The sequence below is a fragment of the Amborella trichopoda genome, chromosome 11 (assembly GCF_054954075.1).
Source record: "Amborella trichopoda isolate Santa Cruz 75 chromosome 11, AtrichopodaSantaCruz75HAP2 v2.0, whole genome shotgun sequence".
NCBI lineage: Eukaryota > Viridiplantae > Streptophyta > Magnoliopsida > Amborellales > Amborellaceae > Amborella > Amborella trichopoda.
In genome coordinates this window covers 13,187,000-13,207,684 of record NC_142346.1, presented here as the reverse complement: position 1 = coordinate 13,207,684, position 20,685 = coordinate 13,187,000, and the positions used below count along the sequence as shown (strand labels likewise).

General features: G+C 32.5%; 1 protein-coding gene across 3 annotated transcripts in view; it reads right to left on the bottom strand.

Annotated features, from left to right (window-relative positions):
• The window catches only part of LOC18426925 (uncharacterized), a 31,461-nt gene extending 11,395 nt beyond the window's left edge, over positions 1-20,066 (bottom strand). The window contains exons 1-6 of one of the 3 annotated variants that reach the window (XM_088852482.1): positions 19,993-20,038; positions 19,042-19,098; positions 16,639-16,735; positions 16,289-16,542; positions 5,164-5,375; positions 4,242-4,509 (exon numbers count right to left, since the gene is read on the bottom strand). In XM_088852482.1, coding sequence (XP_088708608.1) covers positions 4,242-4,509; positions 5,164-5,375; positions 16,289-16,540 — 732 coding nt within the window. In that variant the 5' untranslated portion in view covers positions 16,541-16,542; positions 16,639-16,735; positions 19,042-19,098; positions 19,993-20,038. Of the gene's footprint in view, positions 1-4,241; positions 4,510-5,163; positions 5,376-16,288; positions 16,543-16,608; positions 16,736-19,041; positions 19,099-19,992 lie in introns of all 3 variants that reach the window. The other 2 variants (XM_088852481.1, XM_006835985.4) reach the window with 2 other exon arrangements.
• Between the last annotated feature and the right edge of the window lie 619 nt (positions 20,067-20,685).

Below are 20,685 nucleotides of genomic sequence, written 5' to 3'. Positions count from 1 at the left end.
TCTACATTCATTGTTTTGATTCCCAAAAAGGGTGTGATTGAAAATCTACATGATATTAGACCTATTTGTTTGTTGAGTAGCCTTTATAAGATTCTTGCAAAATGCATTGTTAGAAGGCTAAAAACTGTATTTCCTTTGGTCATTAAACGACCTCAATCAGCCTTTATCCAAAATAGGCAAATACCAGATAGTATATTGCGTGCACATGAGGTTATTAGCACCCGTATAACAAGAAAAGAAGTAAAAATTGTTTGCAAAATTGATCTTGAGAAATTTTATGATAAAGTTGCATGGAAGATATTGTTGAATACCATGAGAGTTATGGGTTTTAGTGAAAGATGGATAATGTGGATTCAAGGTTGTTTGGAAACAACACATTTTTCAATCCTCATCAATGGTACGTCCAAAGGTTTTTTTAAAGCATCTAAGGGGATTCACCAAGGTGATCCTTTGTCCCCTATTTTATTCACAATAATGGTAGAGATTTTTAGTGTGATACTTACTTTGGTTGTACAAGGGTGCTAAATGGTTTCCAAGTAAAAACTAATGGGACTATGGTGTCACATTTGCAATATGCAAACTACACATTGATATTATGTGGAGCAAATGAGATGGAAATAGAAACATTCAAGATATTCTTTAGAGCTTTTGAGGTTGTTATTGGGCAAAAAGTGAACTTAACAAAAACCCCATTGATAGGAGTAGCTTGTGATGAAGAAAAGGTGAAGGAGTTTGTTGATATGCTTAACTGCGGGATTGATTGTTTTCTATTAAAATATATTGGCTTGCCTTTATTTGATAATGCTAGACCTCTGTCTTTATGGGATCCTCTGATACAATGTATGCAATAAAAATTAGACCCATGAAAATTCAAGTTATTATCCTTGGGGGGTCGTATTAGTATGATTAAAACTGCATTATCCAATCTACCCATCTATTACATGTCGCTTTTCAAGATGTCATGTAAGATTGCAAAAAGATTGGTGTGTATTATGAGAAAATTTAGATGGGGGGAACTAATGAGAAGAATAAATATAATTTGGTTAAATGGGAAAAGGTTTGTTCTTCAATTTGTAATTGGGGGGATGGGGATTAAATGTTTGAAAATCATTAATAGTGCGTTATTAACTAAATAGTGGTGGAGGTGTGCATAGTAAAAGGATTGGCTTTGGAGGCGTATTCTTGGGGAAAAGTATGGTGAAGATGTGGAACTTGGGATGGTGGCAAGAAGGGCAAATAAAAAGGGCATATCATATATATGAAAAGGAATTATTGCTCAGAGTTTTTTCCTAAGCAATTCAAGAATGGTAGTGGGGAAGGGTGATGTTGTAGGGTTTTGACAACAAAAATGGATTGGGGATTGTGCATTAAAAACCCATTTTCCTAATTTATCTGCCAAGGTCAATTCCAAAAGTAAGATGGTAAGTGAGATGGTGGAGGGTAAAGGTGTTTCTTCAAGTTGGAATGTTAGTTGTTCATATAGAAGGGTTAATGAATTTGTTGTTAATGAACATGTGCAGTGCTTATTGTTGTTACAACAATTTTATTATTGCCCTGATGTAAAGGATGCAATTCTATGGGAACCAAGTAGGAATGGATCCTTTATAGTAAGTTCAGTGGAATTACTGTTCGATGATCATGTTAGATGATCAAATAAAGATGGAAGAAAACTATGGAAATGGCATGTAACGTTGAAGATTAGAGATTTTTTGTGGTTATTGCAGCTGCGTAGGATCTTAACAATTGATATGTTAAGGAAAAGAGGGCGGATAATAGTGAATGTTTGTATGTTTTGTAAGAAGGATGCAGAGTCAATTGATCACATATTTCCTTACCATGGTTGTTAGAAACCCCTTGGAACCCGAATAGTTTTAGGAATCAAAATCGCGATTGGCTAGAAGATTCTTGTCTTAGGAATTGTTGTCCGTACAATCGGAATCGCTAAGACGAGATTCCTAGTTTTTGAGAATCTTGTTTTGACTGAAATAGATCCAAGTTTCATCCACCTATGGAATCTAGATTCCGTCCTCCTTGGAATCGGGATTTCCATCCCCTTGGAATCGACAATCTAGGAATCAGGATTCTTTAATATGCGGAAACGAGTTTCTGACATCTATGAAATCGAGTTTCTAATATATGTGGAACATAGATATGTTGTTGTTTCGAATCGTGATTCTAACATATTTGGAATCAAGTTTTTAAAGTATACAAATCAAAGATCTATGCTAGTTTGAGATTGAGATTGAGATTTACAATAATATGGACTATAGAATGCATTTGACGACCCCTACTAGGAATCAAGATTTCATTTTTATGGAAAAGGAAGCCACAAGCACGTCTTAAGCCTCATCAACTTTGGTGCCTATATTGGATGTCTCTTATTAAAAGATTTCTCGAATTTTAAAGTGATTGTGTTGACTATTGAACTTATGGTCATTACATACAAAAGACAAGTATTCCTAAATTGTGATTTTGACTTCATTATTATAAAGACAAAATAAGATTATGTCTATGCTAAGGTTTTACTTTTAATATGTGTTGTATTTACCAATTATAGTTTAAATTTAAAGTAAAGGCCGTCTAGGGTGGCATAAGTAAAATAATGAAACCCTGCAACCACTAGAAGCATTCGAAGGAAAATTTCTACTTCAATTGACATGGAATCAAGATTTAATCCTCGTTAGAATCCAAATTCGATATATTTGAGAACGTCTACCCACAATTAATGGGTTCATGTTTTAAAAAATGTGCTGGATTGAGATTCCGAAATTAAGGAATCGAGGTTCCTTGGTTCCGATAAATGGTTTCTAAATATGTGTTGAATTGAGATTTCGAAATTAAGGAATCGAGTTTCCTTGGTTCCGAAAAAGGGTTTCTAAAGATGTGTCGAATCGAGATTCCAAAATTAGGGAAACGAGTTTCCTTGGTTCCGAAAAATGGTTTCCGTGAAAATTCCTTAATGGAAATACAGGATCGGGTTTCAGAACAGGAAACATGAGGTCGGTGGAGAGATTATGATAACTATGTTCCTAACTGCTCCTTTGCAAAGTTTGTGTGGGCTTGGGTGTTAGTGTGCTTGGGGTATAATAATAATACACCTATGGAGATTGATGGTTTGTTTGGAGATTGGATGACAGGAGGTATTGGTAAAAAGGTTGACATTTGGAAAACAGTAAAGGCTACGCTGGTTTGGGAGCCATGGAAAGAAACAAATAGGAGATGCTTTGATAGTAAAGTCTTATCTCTTGCTGAATTTGTAGAAAACATTGCTGAATTTTTAGTCATCAACTAAGATTGATGGGGTGTATCTAAAGTGGACATGATGTACAATTTGAATGCGTTAATAAGAGAGAAAACTATGAAAAAGATTAGGATAGGTTTGTGGAAATGCCCAAGTATTGGCTGGGTAAAACTTAATTTTGATGGGTGTTCTATGGGAAACCCTAGGCAAGAAGGTGTGGTAGGAATTGTGAGAGATTGTGAAGGCAAAGTTCTACTAAAGTATCATGGGCCAGTAGGGGAAGTGACTGCGAACGAGGCTGAACTTCGAGTAGTGCTTCAAGGGATTAAATTGGTGAAGGGTTTTCAAAAACTAGTGGAAGTGGAAGGAGATTCTATGAATATTGTAAAATGGATAAATAAAGGAGCTACATATCCATGGAAATTTCACATTTTAATTTATGAAGTGAATGACTGCTGTATGGAAATGGAATGTAACTTTACCCATGTTTACCACGAAAGTAATATAGAGGTGGATGGGCTTTGGTGCATATGACAATAGTCTCATTATTAAATGGTTCTGATGTATAGTATGTTGTAGTTTGTAAGTTTCTTTTTTGTAGTTTGGTTTCGAGATGTTGTAATTGTGACCTTGAGGCTAAATTCTCTTGTAATCTTTAGTTCATTGAATGAATAAAAAGTAACTGATTTTCAAAAAAAAAACGGGCGATGAGTGGCCTTTTTTTCTCTCTTTTTTTTTTGGGTAATTCAGTAAGGAAGATTGGCCCTTACCCATTTTTTTCAAATAGTTTAAGAGTTAATTTTTTGAATATGTTAGTAAAGTGGTGTCAGTAGGAATGAAAACCACAATATGATTACTAGAGTGCAGGGTTGCTACCACCACGATCCCAGCCCCTTTCGCATGAGTGGCCTAATAGTGTACTAAAAAACAGGTATATCATGTTGATGCTATAATTTCCATACAATGGCGTTTAGAAATTGAGAATGAAAAGTTGTAGTACCTCAAAATGCTTTCTGAATTCTGTGATGTTAGGAATCAACTTTGTATCCCATGGATTGAAAATCTTATTGTCACTTGCAGAAACGCTGGAGCCTGGAAACCATTTTTGGGTGATCCACCAATAGGTCAACCGTGGCGCATAATGAAAGACCCTAACTGCCCATTGATCTTGAACTAGCTGCCATTTGAATGCTTCTTGGGATAAGCTTGGAGGAAAACTGGGCCACCAATAATTAACCACAGGAGCAATCAATGCTGCACCAGCTAGCCTGTGAATTTACACACGTACAATGACTATGAAAGAGAGAATGTGTCATGGTTGAAATAATAAAAATAAAAAAATGAAAAAAAATAATGAAATAAAACCTATTCTAGATTCCTGCACGTTCTAGGTCCTTGAAACACTTTGAAAAGACTTAAGAATACCTACTTTTTCTCCATCCAACATATGACAATATGTTTATAAAAACAATGAGTGCCCCATCTTAGATATGACAAGTAAATGAATGGAAAATATTTTTGTGATTTCATTTGGTTATTTTCATTTTTTCAAAATTCGTCTAAGTCGACTCAAACCTCACCCTGGCAACATACTAAAGCGTCAAAATCAAAGAAAAATAACTTGTGATACTTTTTTGAGTCAATTTTAATTGTACTTTGCTCAATGTAGATGAAACGAGATCACAAGAAAAATTAATTATTATTGTGACTTGATAGAACCAAAACATTTATTTATGAATAAGAGAGACTCTTTAGTTATTTAATACAAACACTCACTTTCCTATTTTCATTGAATTTTGTTTCTATTAGTTACAACCTATAATAAATAATGAAAAATCATGTCCAATGAGAAATATATTATTTGAGAGTGCACTATACTTCAGAATAAAAGCAACTTGTAGCAAAAGCTTAGCACTGATTACCTGTGTGGTATGTATTTAAGGCAGCTCCAAACAGTGTGGCCACCCATGGAGAAACCCATCACATAAAACTTGGGCCCCAGTTGAAGAGCATCAGCAAGGTTCTCAACATCAAAAGCTTCACTTTTCACTGACCTCTTTGGGTTAGGGTCACTCTCTCCATACCCTGCTCTGTCATATGACAAAATATACACCCCATGTTCCTCCAAGAATTCCTAAAACACAACAAATAAGAACTAACTTTAATTCCATCATAAAAGTTCAAAATCTCTCTTCAATTTTTCATGCGACTTGATCTCATTTGAATAAGATGATTGCCTTAAGAGAGACAATATAGCCAAAATGCTCATTTAAATTATGCCTAAAATGTTAGGAAGAGAAGAACCCGATAATTTTGGAAATGAACAAACTTCTCCAAACTCTTGTGGCTTTTCATCTCTCTTTAAGTAATCCTCTTGAGTAAGCTTGGTGCGACAAAATTACTTGTTTGCTATAGCTCACATTAGAAAATTTAAACAACTAGAACCAATTTAAGGAAGTGTGTATCTAGTAAAGAATTTTCACTATAATAGAAAAGCCCTATTTTACTTTTAGAATCCCAAAATAGTCATATATAATTCACATTTTACACTTAAATTACAATTTTTGAAGCATTTAGTCTATTTTAGTTTTTATCTTTTATATATTATGTTCGATTAAGCTCCAATTTGGTAAGTCTATATTTCTAATCAACACATACCTAAAAGATATAAAAAATGAATTTTACCCTTATGTGCTATAGGGGTATTTTGTTGATATATTATTTTTATCTTTTTTTCATGTGTGATGTTGAAAAAGTAAGAATATACTAAATTTGAGCTTAATCCGATCTATAGAAAAATGATACAATTAAAAATACATTTATGTACTTTCAAAAGTGGAACTTGAATGTAAAATATAAAACTATTATAAATTTTTAATTGCACGGTGGTGAGTGCAAGATATTCTTGTAATTTCGACCATCCACTTTTGTTGTACAGTTGTGGGTGATAGAGCAAGCTTGCGGGTAAGCTAGCATGGAAATCACATCATTTAAAATAACATTCGACTTTTGTATGTTTTCCTCAATTAACTATATTTAATAAGGACACGGTTTTTATGCGGGCTAGCCTGCTAGCCGCATAAAATCTCCACCATCCAATTTGGTTGGACTTGGACAGTGAAGATTGTAGCACGTCCTGCAATCTCCACCGTCTAACCAAATTAGAAGGTGGAGGTCACATGCTGGCTAGTGGGCTGCCCCCCTTTGTGTTGTGATGGTGATGCAAATCTCATTTAACCTATGGTACCTGTCTCATCATAAGGGCAATTATGGTCATTGTCAAAAGCACTTTTTGGCCCATCCTCTATAACCAAATTAGAGAGAGAAACGTGGGGGCATTTTTTGTGAGAGAAACTCTTGAGAGAAAAAAAGTTTTGCATAAGATAGAGATTGGGAATCTTGCACAAACCCTAGCTTTGTATGTGCCCTTGTACTATGATAGATTTTAAGATATTTCTTCGCGGCGACGGAGTTGGTCGAAGGTAGCAAAGATAGAGTCAATTGATGGTTTCTTTGTGGAAAGGAAAAATCAATTTGAGATTTTATCTACTATTATAAGGTAATATCTACATACCCACAAAACTTGTAATTCTTCTATTAATAGTAAATTTATCCTTGCTAGTTGGCCTTAGATTTAGCCTGATTTTAGGAGAACCACGAATATTTGTATTGATGGTGGTTGGATTGTCTAGTGTGTTGTTGCACTTTGATTTCTTATTTTTACTTTTCTTGAATTTCTTTTATTTTCTAAATTTACTACACTATATTTGGTTCTTAGATATTTGGCTTTCTTGAAAATCAAGTTGTTGGTAAAAGGCAAGTTGGTTTTAAGGTATTGGATTTATTGCAATGGGCAGTTCACCGCAACAAGGGGCAATCGAGCGAGTCACGATTTCTAACAAGGGGTATCGGAGCTCAAGTGCAGAGTGTAGTAATTTGGAAAAATAACTACTTACAAATTTGAGGTAGAAAATTTTAAGGGAAGAAATTTGAACTTTGAAAAATAAAAGTTCACGACATATTGGTATAACAAGCTCTTTATAAAACACTCTTAGAAAAATCCAAGAAACCAGAAAGTATAAAAGATGATGATTTGAGAAATTTGGATAGGAAGGTGTTCACAACAATTCGCTTGCATTTAATAAATAAAATCTAATTTAATAGAGTAGCAGAAGGGATGGTGGTGAAATCATCAGACAAAGTTAGAAAGCTTATATCAAACAAAATCCCTTACAAATCGAATTTTCTTGAACAAAAGATTGTATTATTTAAGAATGCATGAAAGTGATAGAACACTTGAATGAATTCAACAACATAATTTGTCAACTCCAAAGTATCGTAGTAAAGATGGATGAGGAAGATTAGGTGGTGACATTACTTTGTTCCCTACCAGAGTCTTATGATAATCTTGTTACTACCTTGAGTTATAAAAATGAATATCTCAAATTGGATTTGGTTTCTAGTGCACTTCTTGCTAATGAACTTCAACAGAAAGTATCGATGTATGATTTTATGGGTTCAAGGATGGATATCCTTTTGGCACGAGCCCCGTTGGATGAATGGAATGGTCTATCAGGAGATTCCTCAAGTAACCGATCAAAGTAGAGAGGTCTTATGACAAAAATGGTTGTTAATTTTGTGGCAAGCCCGCCCACATAAAGACAAATTATTGGAAAAGGGAAAGGATAAGTTCCTCAAAGTGTTCCGATTAAGAAACAGAAGACCAAAGTGAAGCCAACAATGAGGCTTACCAAGTTGAAGAATCAACATCAAGTTATATTGAAGATGAAGTATTGATGGTGGGATGCAATCGCATGTACTATCAAAGTTGGATACTTGATAGTCAAGCTACACATCATAGATGCCCGCATAGATCGCGGTTTGATGCACATGACCCTTGTGAGGGCAGATTGGCATCAATGAGTAAGTCGATCATTACAGGTTTGGTTCACATAAGGATGTATGATGTTGTGATTCAGACACATGAAAATATAAAGCATATGCCGGATTTAATGAAGAGCGTGATTTCACTTTCTTCTTTGGGTATGGAAGGTTATATATTTACCAAAGTTTCAAAGGGGGCTCTAGTTATGATGAAGCAAATTTGAGAATTAAACTTGTATAAATTGTTATGGAGTACAATTGTGCAAAAAAAGATAAATTTGGTTGTAAATAAAGAAGCTTGGCAAGGGCTACATGCTTTGGAAATAGAAGATGTTGGTGGTACAAATCAAGGTCTTGGGAAGGATATTCGATAAGGTAGAGAAATTGAAGATTTGGGACTTTTACAAGAGGATGTGAAGCCAAAAGCATCTCATAAATTTTCTTCAAGGCAATGTAATTTGTGAAGGAAGGGCTGATATGGCTAGAGTGTTGTATAATACTCTAATATTGATTTTGATTATTGCTATAGATTTTGTAAATTTTATTATTTCATTTGTTAGTCCATTTCTTGATTGGCTTGTGATTATCCTTAGAAGGGAAATTGGGAATGGAATGAAATTGGTACTTCAAAATTGAGAAGTATGGCCATTCTTGCCATGATTTCAAGCATATGCAAGGCTTTGTGGGAGAAACTTATACAAGGGATCTCAGTGAGAAGAGATCAATCTCCAGTTGTGTTTATAGGTGTGCAACCATGTGAAGAGGTAGCATAACTTCAAGATCTCAAGGTGAGAATGATGAAGAAGGTAAGAGTTTTTATGAAAAGTACAAGCACGAAGAAAAATGAGCAAGGCATGATCATGATGTTTATTGAGTTAAAGAGCTTCTGGCATTAGTTAAGTTATTTAGGTTCTTTAAGAAAGGAATAACTGAATATGGATGGCAAGCTAAATATGCAATTTTGCGTCAAGATGGAGATTGTTGGGACGGTGATGCAAAATCACCTCCTATTTAACTTGATATTTCTCTCATCACAAGGATATTTATGGCCATTGTAAAAAAAAACACTTTTTGGTTGAGTCTTTATTACCCATTTAGAGAGAGAAATATCTTGAGAAAAAGAAAAGAAGGTTTTGGGGAAGATAAAGATTGGGGGTTTAGCACAAACTTCAGCATTGTGTGTATTTTTGTATTGGACTGGGTTCTATCGACATTTCTTTGCAGCAACGGCGTTGGTCAAAGTAGCAAAGAAGGTAGTCAATTGATGATTTCTTTGTGGTATAAAAATTCAATTTGAATTTCTTTCTACCATTGTAAGGTAATCTCCACATACCCACAAAACTTGTAATTCATCTATTAATAGTGAATGCATTATTGTCAATTGCCATGGATGTTGTTGGGAACAGAAACTACCTCGATTACCCCTACTTATGGTGAACCTCCCATTACTACAAATCTAATACCTTGAAACCAAATTGCGAATTGATTCCAAGAAATCCAACACCCAAGAATCTAATATATGGTGTAGTAAATTTGGTAAATAAATGATGAAATCAAGAGAAAGTAAAATATGAACTCTAGTGGCACAACTACATACTACAAACGATAATCAAAGCATTATAAACACACAATATACAAGGTTAATCTAAAATCGGGCTACAACCATGGGCAACTGCCAAAGAAATGATTCACTATTAATGGAAGAAATTTACAAGTTCAAGGTTTTATAGAGATTACCTTGTACACTATAAAATAAAGCTCAAATAGATATTTTCTAACACATTACCACCATCAATCGACTCTTCTTTTCCTCATCATCAACCAAAAAAAAAAAAATGCCCTTGTGATGAGAGAAATGCCATAAGTTGATTGGGAGGTAATTTTGCATTATCATCCTAACAATCTCCATATTGATGCAAAATTACATCTTTACCTTACCACGTATATCCGGTTATTAATTTTTGAAGGACTTAAACAACTTAGCCAATGTCACAAGCTCTCCAGCCCAATAATCTCTATGAGCATGCCTTGTTCATATTCTTTCATATTTGTACTTCTCATGTAACCCTACCTTCTTCAATACTCTCATCTTTGAGTTATTGAGGCCATCTTTCCCTCGCACATGTGCTAGGTGAATCATTTTCTATACACCTACAACCACAACTGGTGTTTGATCCCATGTCCCTGAGATCCTTTGCATAGGTTGTTCCCACAAAGCATTGCATATGTTTGAAACTTTGACAATACTTGCACATACTTTTGAAATTTTGAAGTATCCATTTCACTTCATTCCAATATTTCTTCCTAGGCTAAACACTAGCCAATCAAGAGAGCAATAAACAATTGAAAGAACAAATTTTATAGAGATCATGACAATAATCAAAATTAACACTAGAGTACCATACAACACTCTAATCACATCAGCCTTTTCTTCAGTAAATTTTGAGCATTGGCTTGAAGGAATTGCATGGAGTGTTTTCGGCTTCACATCCCCATGTTAAAGTCCCAAATCTTCAAATTCTCCACCTTGTCGAATATCTTCATCAAAATCTTGTTTTGTTCTACCAAGATCTTCAATTGCCAAACCATGTGCCTTTTGTCGAACTTCTTTGTTTACAACCAAATTTACCTTTTTCATTTACAATTATGCTCCCCAATAATTTACATAAGTTTCCCTCCTGGACTCTCTTTATTATAACTAGAGGCCCTTTTGAAACTTTCAGTACTCCACCTTGAACCGTAAATTTATAGACTTCATATCTAGAGAAAAAAGTGAAATCAAGATCTGCTTTAAATCCAACACACGTCTCCGATTTTCAAGCATTCGAACCATCCCATTATACTGAGCCCATTCTAATTGTTTTACTCATTGAATTATTCCCCATTGAGGCCAAACCGCCCTCACATAGCTCATATGCATCAAACCACAATCTATGCAGGCACATATGATGTGTAGCTCTACTCTTAAGTCTCCAACTTTGATAGTACATGGGATTGTATCCCATCAACACCTCATTTTCAATATAACCAAATGTTAATTCTTCAAATTGGTGAGCTTTATTCTTAACTTCACATTGATCTTTCATTCCCGAACTAGAACCCTTTGAGGATTTCAACTTTTTTCTTTTCCAACAATTTTTCTTTATGTGGCCGGCCTTACCACAAAATCAACAACCTCTTTTGTCATAAGACACCCTCGAATTTGATTGGCTACTTGAGGAATCTCTTGATGAACTGACCCATTCATCCAACTAGCCTCTTTCCATTAGTACATTCATTCTTGAGCCCATCGAATCGATCAACACCTTCTTTCGAAGTTCATTGGCAACTACAGCACTACAAACCGAATCCAACTTGAGGGATTCTTCATTGTTACAACTAAGAGTAGTAACAAGACTATCATTAGATTTTGGTAACGAACAAGTTAATTTCATCGACTTATCTTCCTCATCCATGTTTACCCAATACTCTCGAGTAGACAAATTACGTTGTTGAATTCATTTGAGTGTTCTGAGACTTTCATATCATCTCTCATCCTCAAATAATACAATTTTCTTTTCAAGAAAATTTGATAGCTTTGTTTGGTACAAGCTTTCGCTTTGTCCATAAATCAACCTTCGTTTTTTCACATACTATATTAAATAGTATTTCATTCGCTAAACACAAGCAAATTGTGGTGCACGCCTTCCTATACATTTCTTCCCAATCATTATCCTTCGTACTTTCTAGTTTCTTGGATTTTCTCGTAGTGTTTAATGAAGGCCTTGTTGTACCAATATATCATAAACTTTTATTTTCCAAAGTTCAAAATCATTCTTTCCATCAAACGCATCTACTTCAAAAAATCATTCCTTCCATCAAACGCATCTACTTCAAATTTGTAAGTACTCATTTTTCCCAAATTACTATACAATTCCTTAGAGTTTTGATACCACTTGTTGGGAACTAATGCAACCTCAACTAGCCCTTGTTGTGGTGAACCCTTCATTACAACAAATATAATACCTCGAAACTAACTTGCCAATTACCAACAAATTGATTTCAAGAAATTCAACACTCTAGAATCAAATTCATGGTGTAATAAATTTGTAAAAATATGATGAAATTAAGAGAAAGTAAAATATGAACTCTAATGCCACAACCGCACACTACAAACCATAATCAAAACACCATAAACACGCAATATATGTGGTTCATCAAAAATCAGGTTACATCCACAGGCAACAGGCAAGAAAGTGATTCACTATCAACAGAGAAATTTTATAAGTTTGAGATTTGTAGAGATTACCTCATACAATAACAAATAAAGCTCAAATAGATATTTCCTAGTACAGTACTACCATCAATCGACTCATCTTTTCCTCACCATCGACTAAAATTATCACCTCAAAAAAACGCCGATGAAAAATCAACCCAATCGAGACCAGAATGGTGCTAGAGTTTGTACAAAAACCCCAATTTCTATCCCCCATACTTCTCTATATTTTCCTTTTTAAAAAGGAGCTCCCTCACTTAAAACCCCAAGTTTGTCTCTCTAATGAGTTATAAGGCCTCCATAAATAAATAAATAAAATGTGATTGTTACAATGACTAAAATGCCTTTGTAATGAGAGAAATGTCATTGGTTGAGTAAGAGACAATTTTGCATCACCATCCCAACAGATATAGCCAAATTTTGGGTGAACTACGTGTATTTGCATTAATAGTGCTTGGATTGTAATTTGTATCATGTTATTGTGTTTTTTATTTTTTATTTTTACTTCCCTATTTTTTTCAAATTTACTACATCTATTCAATTCTTGGGTATTTGAATTTTTTGAAATTGAGTTGATCGGTAATAGACAAATTGGTTTCACAATATTAGATTTATTATGGTGGGATGTTGAACACAACAAGGGACAATCAAACAAATTTAAATTCCCAATATCCTGAAATAATTTACCATTAAATTAAGAATGCGCGCATGGTCAAGAACTTCCCAAAGCACAGATCAAATAACGGGCCCACTCACAAATGAAAATTGATATTTATTGAGCCAAGGCACGCAAAACTAGGTGAGCCACATTCCCAACGCCACAAAGCTGCTGCCCTTTTTCTTTTTTGCACTTAACTCAACTTGCAAAAATATAAAATATGAATATATATAAAAAAGTATCTAAATATTTCAGAAAAATCCAAACATTTAAAAATAAAAATTAAAATATGCTAATAAAAAGTTGAGGGAATGATTTCATAGTTATATAGCAATATAATGCAATTACACTTTTAAAAAATCATGTTTGTCACATTTGATTCACCCTAAAAATTGCACATACCTTTTTTTTCTCCCCAATAGTCAATTTTAAAAAAACAAAGAAATTGAATTTGCATCGATTTAGTTAAAATTAGTCCCTTTCAACAATGAATCTAAACCATCCATTTGATCAATTTCAAGATCTAGGTCTTTACGAACTTAAAACCATTTTTTTTCTTTTTCAATACTGTTCAACTAATGATAACAAAGCTATCCAAAAATTTTGAAAAGAGAAAAAACTTTCTAAGACCTAGATCTATGCACCTTAACAAAATAGACGGCTTATGTTGATTAGGCTAAAACTAAACTTTCTAGAGTGCATTTTCAAAGTTTATATTTTTGTGATGGTTTCAAATTTTATATTTTTGTGATTGTTCAATGAAATGAATGTACATTTAATTACTATGATTACTCTTAGTAACCCAAAGTCTGGGGATGTATTATGGAGATTGGCCTTTTCAGAGAGAAAAAAAATAGACATTTATAACCCCATATTGGGCACTTCATCTGGAGATTGATCAAGAGAAAAAAAAATTGGGAATTTTGAAATACCCAGCCTAGAAGTGACTCAATAAATAAATAAGCCACCTCAAACAAGTCAACGTATATCATCTAATTATCAAGAAAAGTTTATATAATATTGCAATATTTTTCTATAGATTAAGGTACACCTAAAAAATCCACTACAAAAGAGTATATCCCAAGTTGAAAAATCTTTTAACTGATCATCTTGACATCAAGGTACATAGATATAAAAAATATATATATATATATTGAAAGATTGTGGTTTGTATAGAGCGAAGGCTCTAAACAATCAAATTAAAGCACACCTTTAAATAGTACCGAGAAATGTGGTTTCAATATTGGAAATCTTTAACTAGCCTTAAAATATATTTCATCTTTAATTATAAAATTTAAAGCTTCAAAAATAGTGCTGATCGAGCAGATCTACGAATACTTGAATAACTTAAAAATTGACAGTCCAAAAATACATTACAAGATACACTATTTCCAAAACTTGAAATCCATTTTTTTCTAAATTCTATGCATCTTGATGTCCAGATGATCAATTTGAGGATATTTGAGCATCAAAACAACCTCTTCAAGTAAAATTTTTGAGGTAGGTTCTAATTTGATTGTTTAGAGCCTAGACCCTATAAATTTTTTTTCTTATTTTTAATATACCATCTTGTAGCAAGTTATCTAAACCGTCTATCTTCAAGAACTTCAATTGTTTATAGATCTATTCAATCCGCAATATTATTGGATTTTTATATTCCATAATTAAAGTTGAAGATGGATTTTTAAGCCATCATAAGATCTCGGATGAAGAAACTACATCTTTTGACAAAGTTTAAAAGTGTGCGTTATTGTATAGTATAAGGTACGCACCTTATACAAACCTCACCCCTAATCATATGACAATGAAAAGAATAAAATATAAAAGAAAATAATAAAAGAAAAAATAAATAGATAACAAATATTGAAAGAAAAAGTTTTTTATGAGTCGGCGGATTCACTAGTCTGCGGACTCGCAAGTGTTCATCTTTAAAATGAACCTCTACAACTAAAGATTCTTATTCAATGGATAAGGAATTTTTTAAAAAAATGTATTAAATTTTTATTTTATTTTATTCTAGTTTGGAAAAAAATTATATAAGGTTGCAACTTTAAAATGTACAATTAAGGATACACTTCAAAAATCCATCGGAAAATGTTGTTTCAATGTTGGGAAAACCCTCTAATTGATCATCTCAATATTGAGATGTATGATTATGGAAAAAAAAAAGGGTTTTGGCTCCAAAAATAGTACATCTTGCAACACATTATTTATACTGTCCATTTTCAAAATGTTCATATGTTTATATATCTACATTTTAACCCTTTTTGAAGTTTAAAACTTTATAATTAGACATGATAATAAATTTTTAGATAATCTTAATAATTTTTTACACTAAAATTGCATGTTATAAAAAAATTTGAAGGTACGCCTTGTTTAAAGACTGCACCTTTTTAGGTTTTATACTGATGATTATCATAGTGTAGATCATAAATATATGCAAATTTGGATCCAAGATCCGAATTAAAAATAAGTGTTAGATGGCACGAGATTAGTATGAGTCGAGGGACTCATAAAAAACAGGTCCATATCGAAATTGACCACATCAATAATTTGAAAACTAACGGTGATGGCAAGCACAATCACAATAAAAATCAACCAAAAGATATTCCACTCCCCAATGCGCATTTATTCTCTCCGCTAAAAACCTCACTCTGACTTAATTTTCGGAACCTAAATCAACCAAAAGATATTCCACTCCCCAATGCGCATTTATTCCCTCCGCTAAAAACCTCACTCTGACTTAATTTTTAGAACCTAAAAGTTTGGGAATGTAAAATCTTTAATCTCAATAATAAATATTTTCTAATCCTCTATGTACTTAAAAAAAACAAAAAAAAACGAAGGATTATATGCAAGACTATTTATCCTTTATACAAGGTGGTCATAATTTCTTACAACTATTTAATGTGAAATTTGATAATGAGAAAGTTTAAAAGAAGGTTTTGATATTGAACAAGAACCATTCAATTTTTAGACGGTGAGATAGAGTGGTGAGATAGAATGTTAGAAAACTCAAATTTCAATTTTTTTTTTAAATAATCATCTAAATAATTCTCATTTTTTATTGAAAAAATACTCCCAAGTAAGTCTTTTGACTTAAGGAGTAACAATATAGTATTTTGCATAGAAAAGCATTGCTTAACCGAGAGAGAGAAAGAAAAGAGGCACAGATGGAAACAGAGAAGTGAAGAGATTGAACCAGAGAATAACACACAGTGATATGTGAAAAGAGAGAGAGTGCTCATACCTGAGAGGCAAGAAGACTGTCGTATCTAGAACAGTGAAAGCCATGAGCCATGACAATCTTATAGGTGGCCTTCGCTCTAGCATCTCCTTTCTCAAAATAAGCTAAAAGTCTGTCATCTTTAAGCCTGACCCTAGGTCCAGTAACAGGTGGGCCACTAGGGGAGCCACATATTTTGGGAGGAGGTGGAGTAATGGTCTTGTATGTAATTCCCATAAGACCCACCAACAAAACCAGTACAATCTTCCCTACCATACCTGCACATGTCAATGCAAAATCAATAACAGAGGGAGAGAGAGAGAGAGAGAGATGAAGAAACCCGCCTGAAAGGGGTGGAGAGGAGCTTTTCTCACTGGTTTTCGTTTTAAGAGAGGCCTCAGAAGCAAGAAAAGAAGAAGCTGAGGCCTATGTTTTTATGCAGGTGTCTTCCATTTGGTTGCAGTCGTGTCACTACAACATATAAAAAGATTAACATAATAAAACATGGAAAAAGTTTATATAAGCTTGCAACCTTAAAATGTATAATCACGGATGCACCTCAGAAATCTATCAAAAATGTTGATTTAATGTTGAATAAACCCTCTAATTCGATCATCTCGACATTGAGATGTATGAATATGAAAAAAAAAAAAAAAAGTTTTTGAGTCCTGAAAATAGTGTATCTTGCAACACATTATCTAGACCGTCCATTTCAAGATTTTCATATATTTATAGATCTACTTGATTTTAACCATTTTTAAAATTTAAATTTTTTTAATTAGGTATAAAAATAGATTTTAAGATAATACTAAGAAGCTTTTATAACAAAATTATATGTTATGATAAAATTTTAAGGCGCCCACTAATTGGATTGTTTTAGGTTGCATCTTTATAGAAACCGCACCCATAAAACATTTTCGTTTACTTAAATTTTACATTAAATTTGGTGGACATGAATCTCTTTTTATGTAAAGCTGAGGCTCTAGACAAGCAAATTAGATCCCACTACAAATAGTGTGGAAAAATGTGGTTTCAATACTTAAAATATTTGTTGTAGCCTTGAAATATATTTTTATATTTAATTGTAAAATTTAAAGCCAAAAAATAAGGTTGATCGAGCATAATTATGAAAACTTAAAAATCTTGAAAATTGACGGTCCAAAAAAAAGTTACAAGATACACTATTTTCAAAACTTGAAATCTATTTTTTTCTCATGTCCATGAATCTTGATGTGGAGATGATCAATTTGAAGATATTTGGATATCAAAAACGCCTTTTTTAGTGAAACTTTTAAGGTATCTCTAATTTATTTGTTTAGAGCCTTTGTTCTATATAAACTTTTCTTTTTTTAAATGGGTTATTATTGCGTACACTGCATGTCGACGCTTCAAAGATGCTCAGGGACTTTTAAATGGTTAAGAGAGAACCATGCTAGCAAATAATGAGTTTCATTATTTATTTTAAAATTTATATTAATCTGAAATTTTGGTTTTAGGTCATTTTTATAAGTAAGATTGACTAAAATTAATAAAAACTATTTTGAATAAAAATATTGATCAAGATAAATTGCAAGGTATTTACATAATTGAGAGAAAAAAATATTGAGAGATATTTTCATAATTGAGAGATATTTTCATAATTGAGAGATATAATTGAGAGATATTGAGAGATAATTTCATAATTGAGAGATATAATTGAGAGATATTTTCATAATTGAGAGATAAACATATTGAGAGATATTGAGAGATAACAATTGAGAGATAAAAATATTGAGAGATAAAAATTGAGAAGTATTTAGATAATTGAGAGAAAAATATTGAGAGATAAAAAATTGAGAGATATTTACATAATTGAGAGATAAAAAAATTGAGAGATAAAAATATTGAGAGATAAAAATTGAGAGACAAAATTATTGAGAGATAAAAATATTGAGAGATAAAAATTGAGAGGTATTTACATAATTGAGAGATAAAATAATTAAGAGATAAAAATATTGAGAGATAAAAATTGAGAGATAAAAATATCTCTCAAAGTAAATTGAGAGATAAAAATATTGATCAAAATAAATTGAGAGGTATTTATAATTATATTTATAAAAATTCACCTAGGCACCAAAATTTCAGATAAGTATCTTTATTTAAATAAAAAATAAAAAATAAAAAATAAAATACAATACTAATTTTCGGCCACTAGATATTGGCCATATGAGATTTCAACGAGGGTGCTTGTCCACATCATGTAGATGTAATACTTTTCCATAAAAGGTGGACACGCACTTTTTTAATGATTCAGATTGAATTAAAAAGTACATTAATCTTAAATTTTGGTTTTAGGCAATTTTTATATGTAAGATTGAATAAAATTTAATAAAATGATAGTTTGAATAAAAATATTGATTAAAATAAATTTAGAGTTATTTATGTAATTTTTTATTTAATTTTTTAATCATTTTTATTTACTTATATTTATAAGAATGCACCTACGCACCAAAGTTCAGATAAGTATCTTATTTAAATAAAAATATGATACTAATTTTTGGCAGTTGGATATGGCCATAGGAGATCTCTAACCATTGGAAGGGTGCATGGCATATTTTTCCTTAATAGACACCTAAAAAATGTAGAAAATAAAAAAATAGAAAAGGGATTTTAAGGAAGACCAGGTGATACCAATTCCTTAAGAGGTTCAATCTCGGCCAATTTGCAAATTAGATTGGACGATTCTAAATCCGCGATTTTTGAATCACTTATTAACCCCAAGGCTAGAACTCAATTACCTTTCGAAAGGGTATGTAGTCAAGATGATCGCACTTGATTATTTAGAGCAATCATATCTAGGCCAAAAGAAGAAGCGTTAGTCAATAAATTATCGTGCTTTTTTTTCTAAACAAATTGTCTTCTTTTATAAAAGCAAATTGTCTTCTTTTATAAAAGCAAATTGTCTTCTTTTATAAAAAAAAGAAATTGTTACGAGTCCCATTCTTTAAACTTAAAGGTATCCGTGGTTAAGGTTTGAAAAGAGGCTTTATTTTTTTTGGGTGTGATTTGTATAATGCCAAGGTTCTAAACCATCAAAGTAAGGCGTGCCTTTAAACGTGTCAAAAGATGTTGTTTCAATACTGGACATCTATGTGATGACTTGAAATTCATTTTCATCTCTAATTATAAAAATTTAAAGCTTCAAAAAGAAGTGTAGATCGAGCAGATTCATGAACACATAAAATTGATGGTCCTAAAATGCATTATTTCTAAAACTTGAAATATCTTTTCTTTTATGTCCATACATCTTAAGGTTGAGATGATAGATTTAAAGATTTTTGGGCCATTAAAACAACCTCTTCCAATAAATTTTTGACGTATGCCTTAATTTGGTTGTTTAAAGCCTCACACTTATATAAACTTTTTATTTATTTTTGTTTAGTTTGTTTCTTTGTCACTAAAAGGATAAGTAAGGTTTTTTTAAGGTTGCCGTTAGTTTTGGTGGGTTGCTCTTACAGAAAATGAGACATCTCTTTTGTCACATGGCAAGGAAAGTCATCTCTGAGAGAGGAAAAAAGTGTTAGTATCAAAGAAAGCGCAATAAAACAAAAAAGAGACCAAGAGAGAGAGGATCTTTTTGTGGGTGTTTTTTTTTCTTTGATCAAAAAAAGTCATATATGAGAGAGGAAAAAAGTGTTAGTATCAAAGAACGCACAATAAAACAAAAAAGAGGCTGTGAGAGAGAGGACCTTTTTGTGGGTGTTTTTCTTCTTTGATCTTGTGGTGCATGGCAGAACTCTTCTTATGGCTTTCTTCTCAATTTATTTCTTTCTGGATTACCGATCATTGTATTTGCCTGTTATTTGCTATCGATAATTTTCAATCAATCGCAATGTGTATCACCGCAAAAGTCAAGGTGGGGCGTACAAAATATACAAATTAAAAAATTATTTATTTAAATTAAAATATGGATTGCTACAAGGCCATCTATTTTACAAGAAGGTCATGTTCATTTCCAATAAATAAAAATGAAAATCTGGTGGCTAGGGATGCGTCACAAGGTATTCTACTCCCAAGCGTCCGACTTCATGTAGAGTGGTTAAGTTTGATTTTGACTTTTTTTATACAATAACAATTTTATATTGTTAACTATTCTCATAGAAAACCAAAACAACATGAATTAAAGTCTGCAATGACAGTGATGTGGGTATATACAAAACAATCTTTTATTTTATCACATTTAAAATGTGAAAATTTTATTAGGGTGCGGTTTGTATAGAGCCTAGGCTCTAAACAATCAAATTAGAGCCTACTTTCAAATAGTGTGAGAAATTTCCAATAGTGGAAATTTTTGTGATAGCCTTAAAATATATTTTCATATTTATTGATAAAGTTTAAATTTTAAAAAATAGTGTAGATCCGACAGATCTATGAAAACTTAA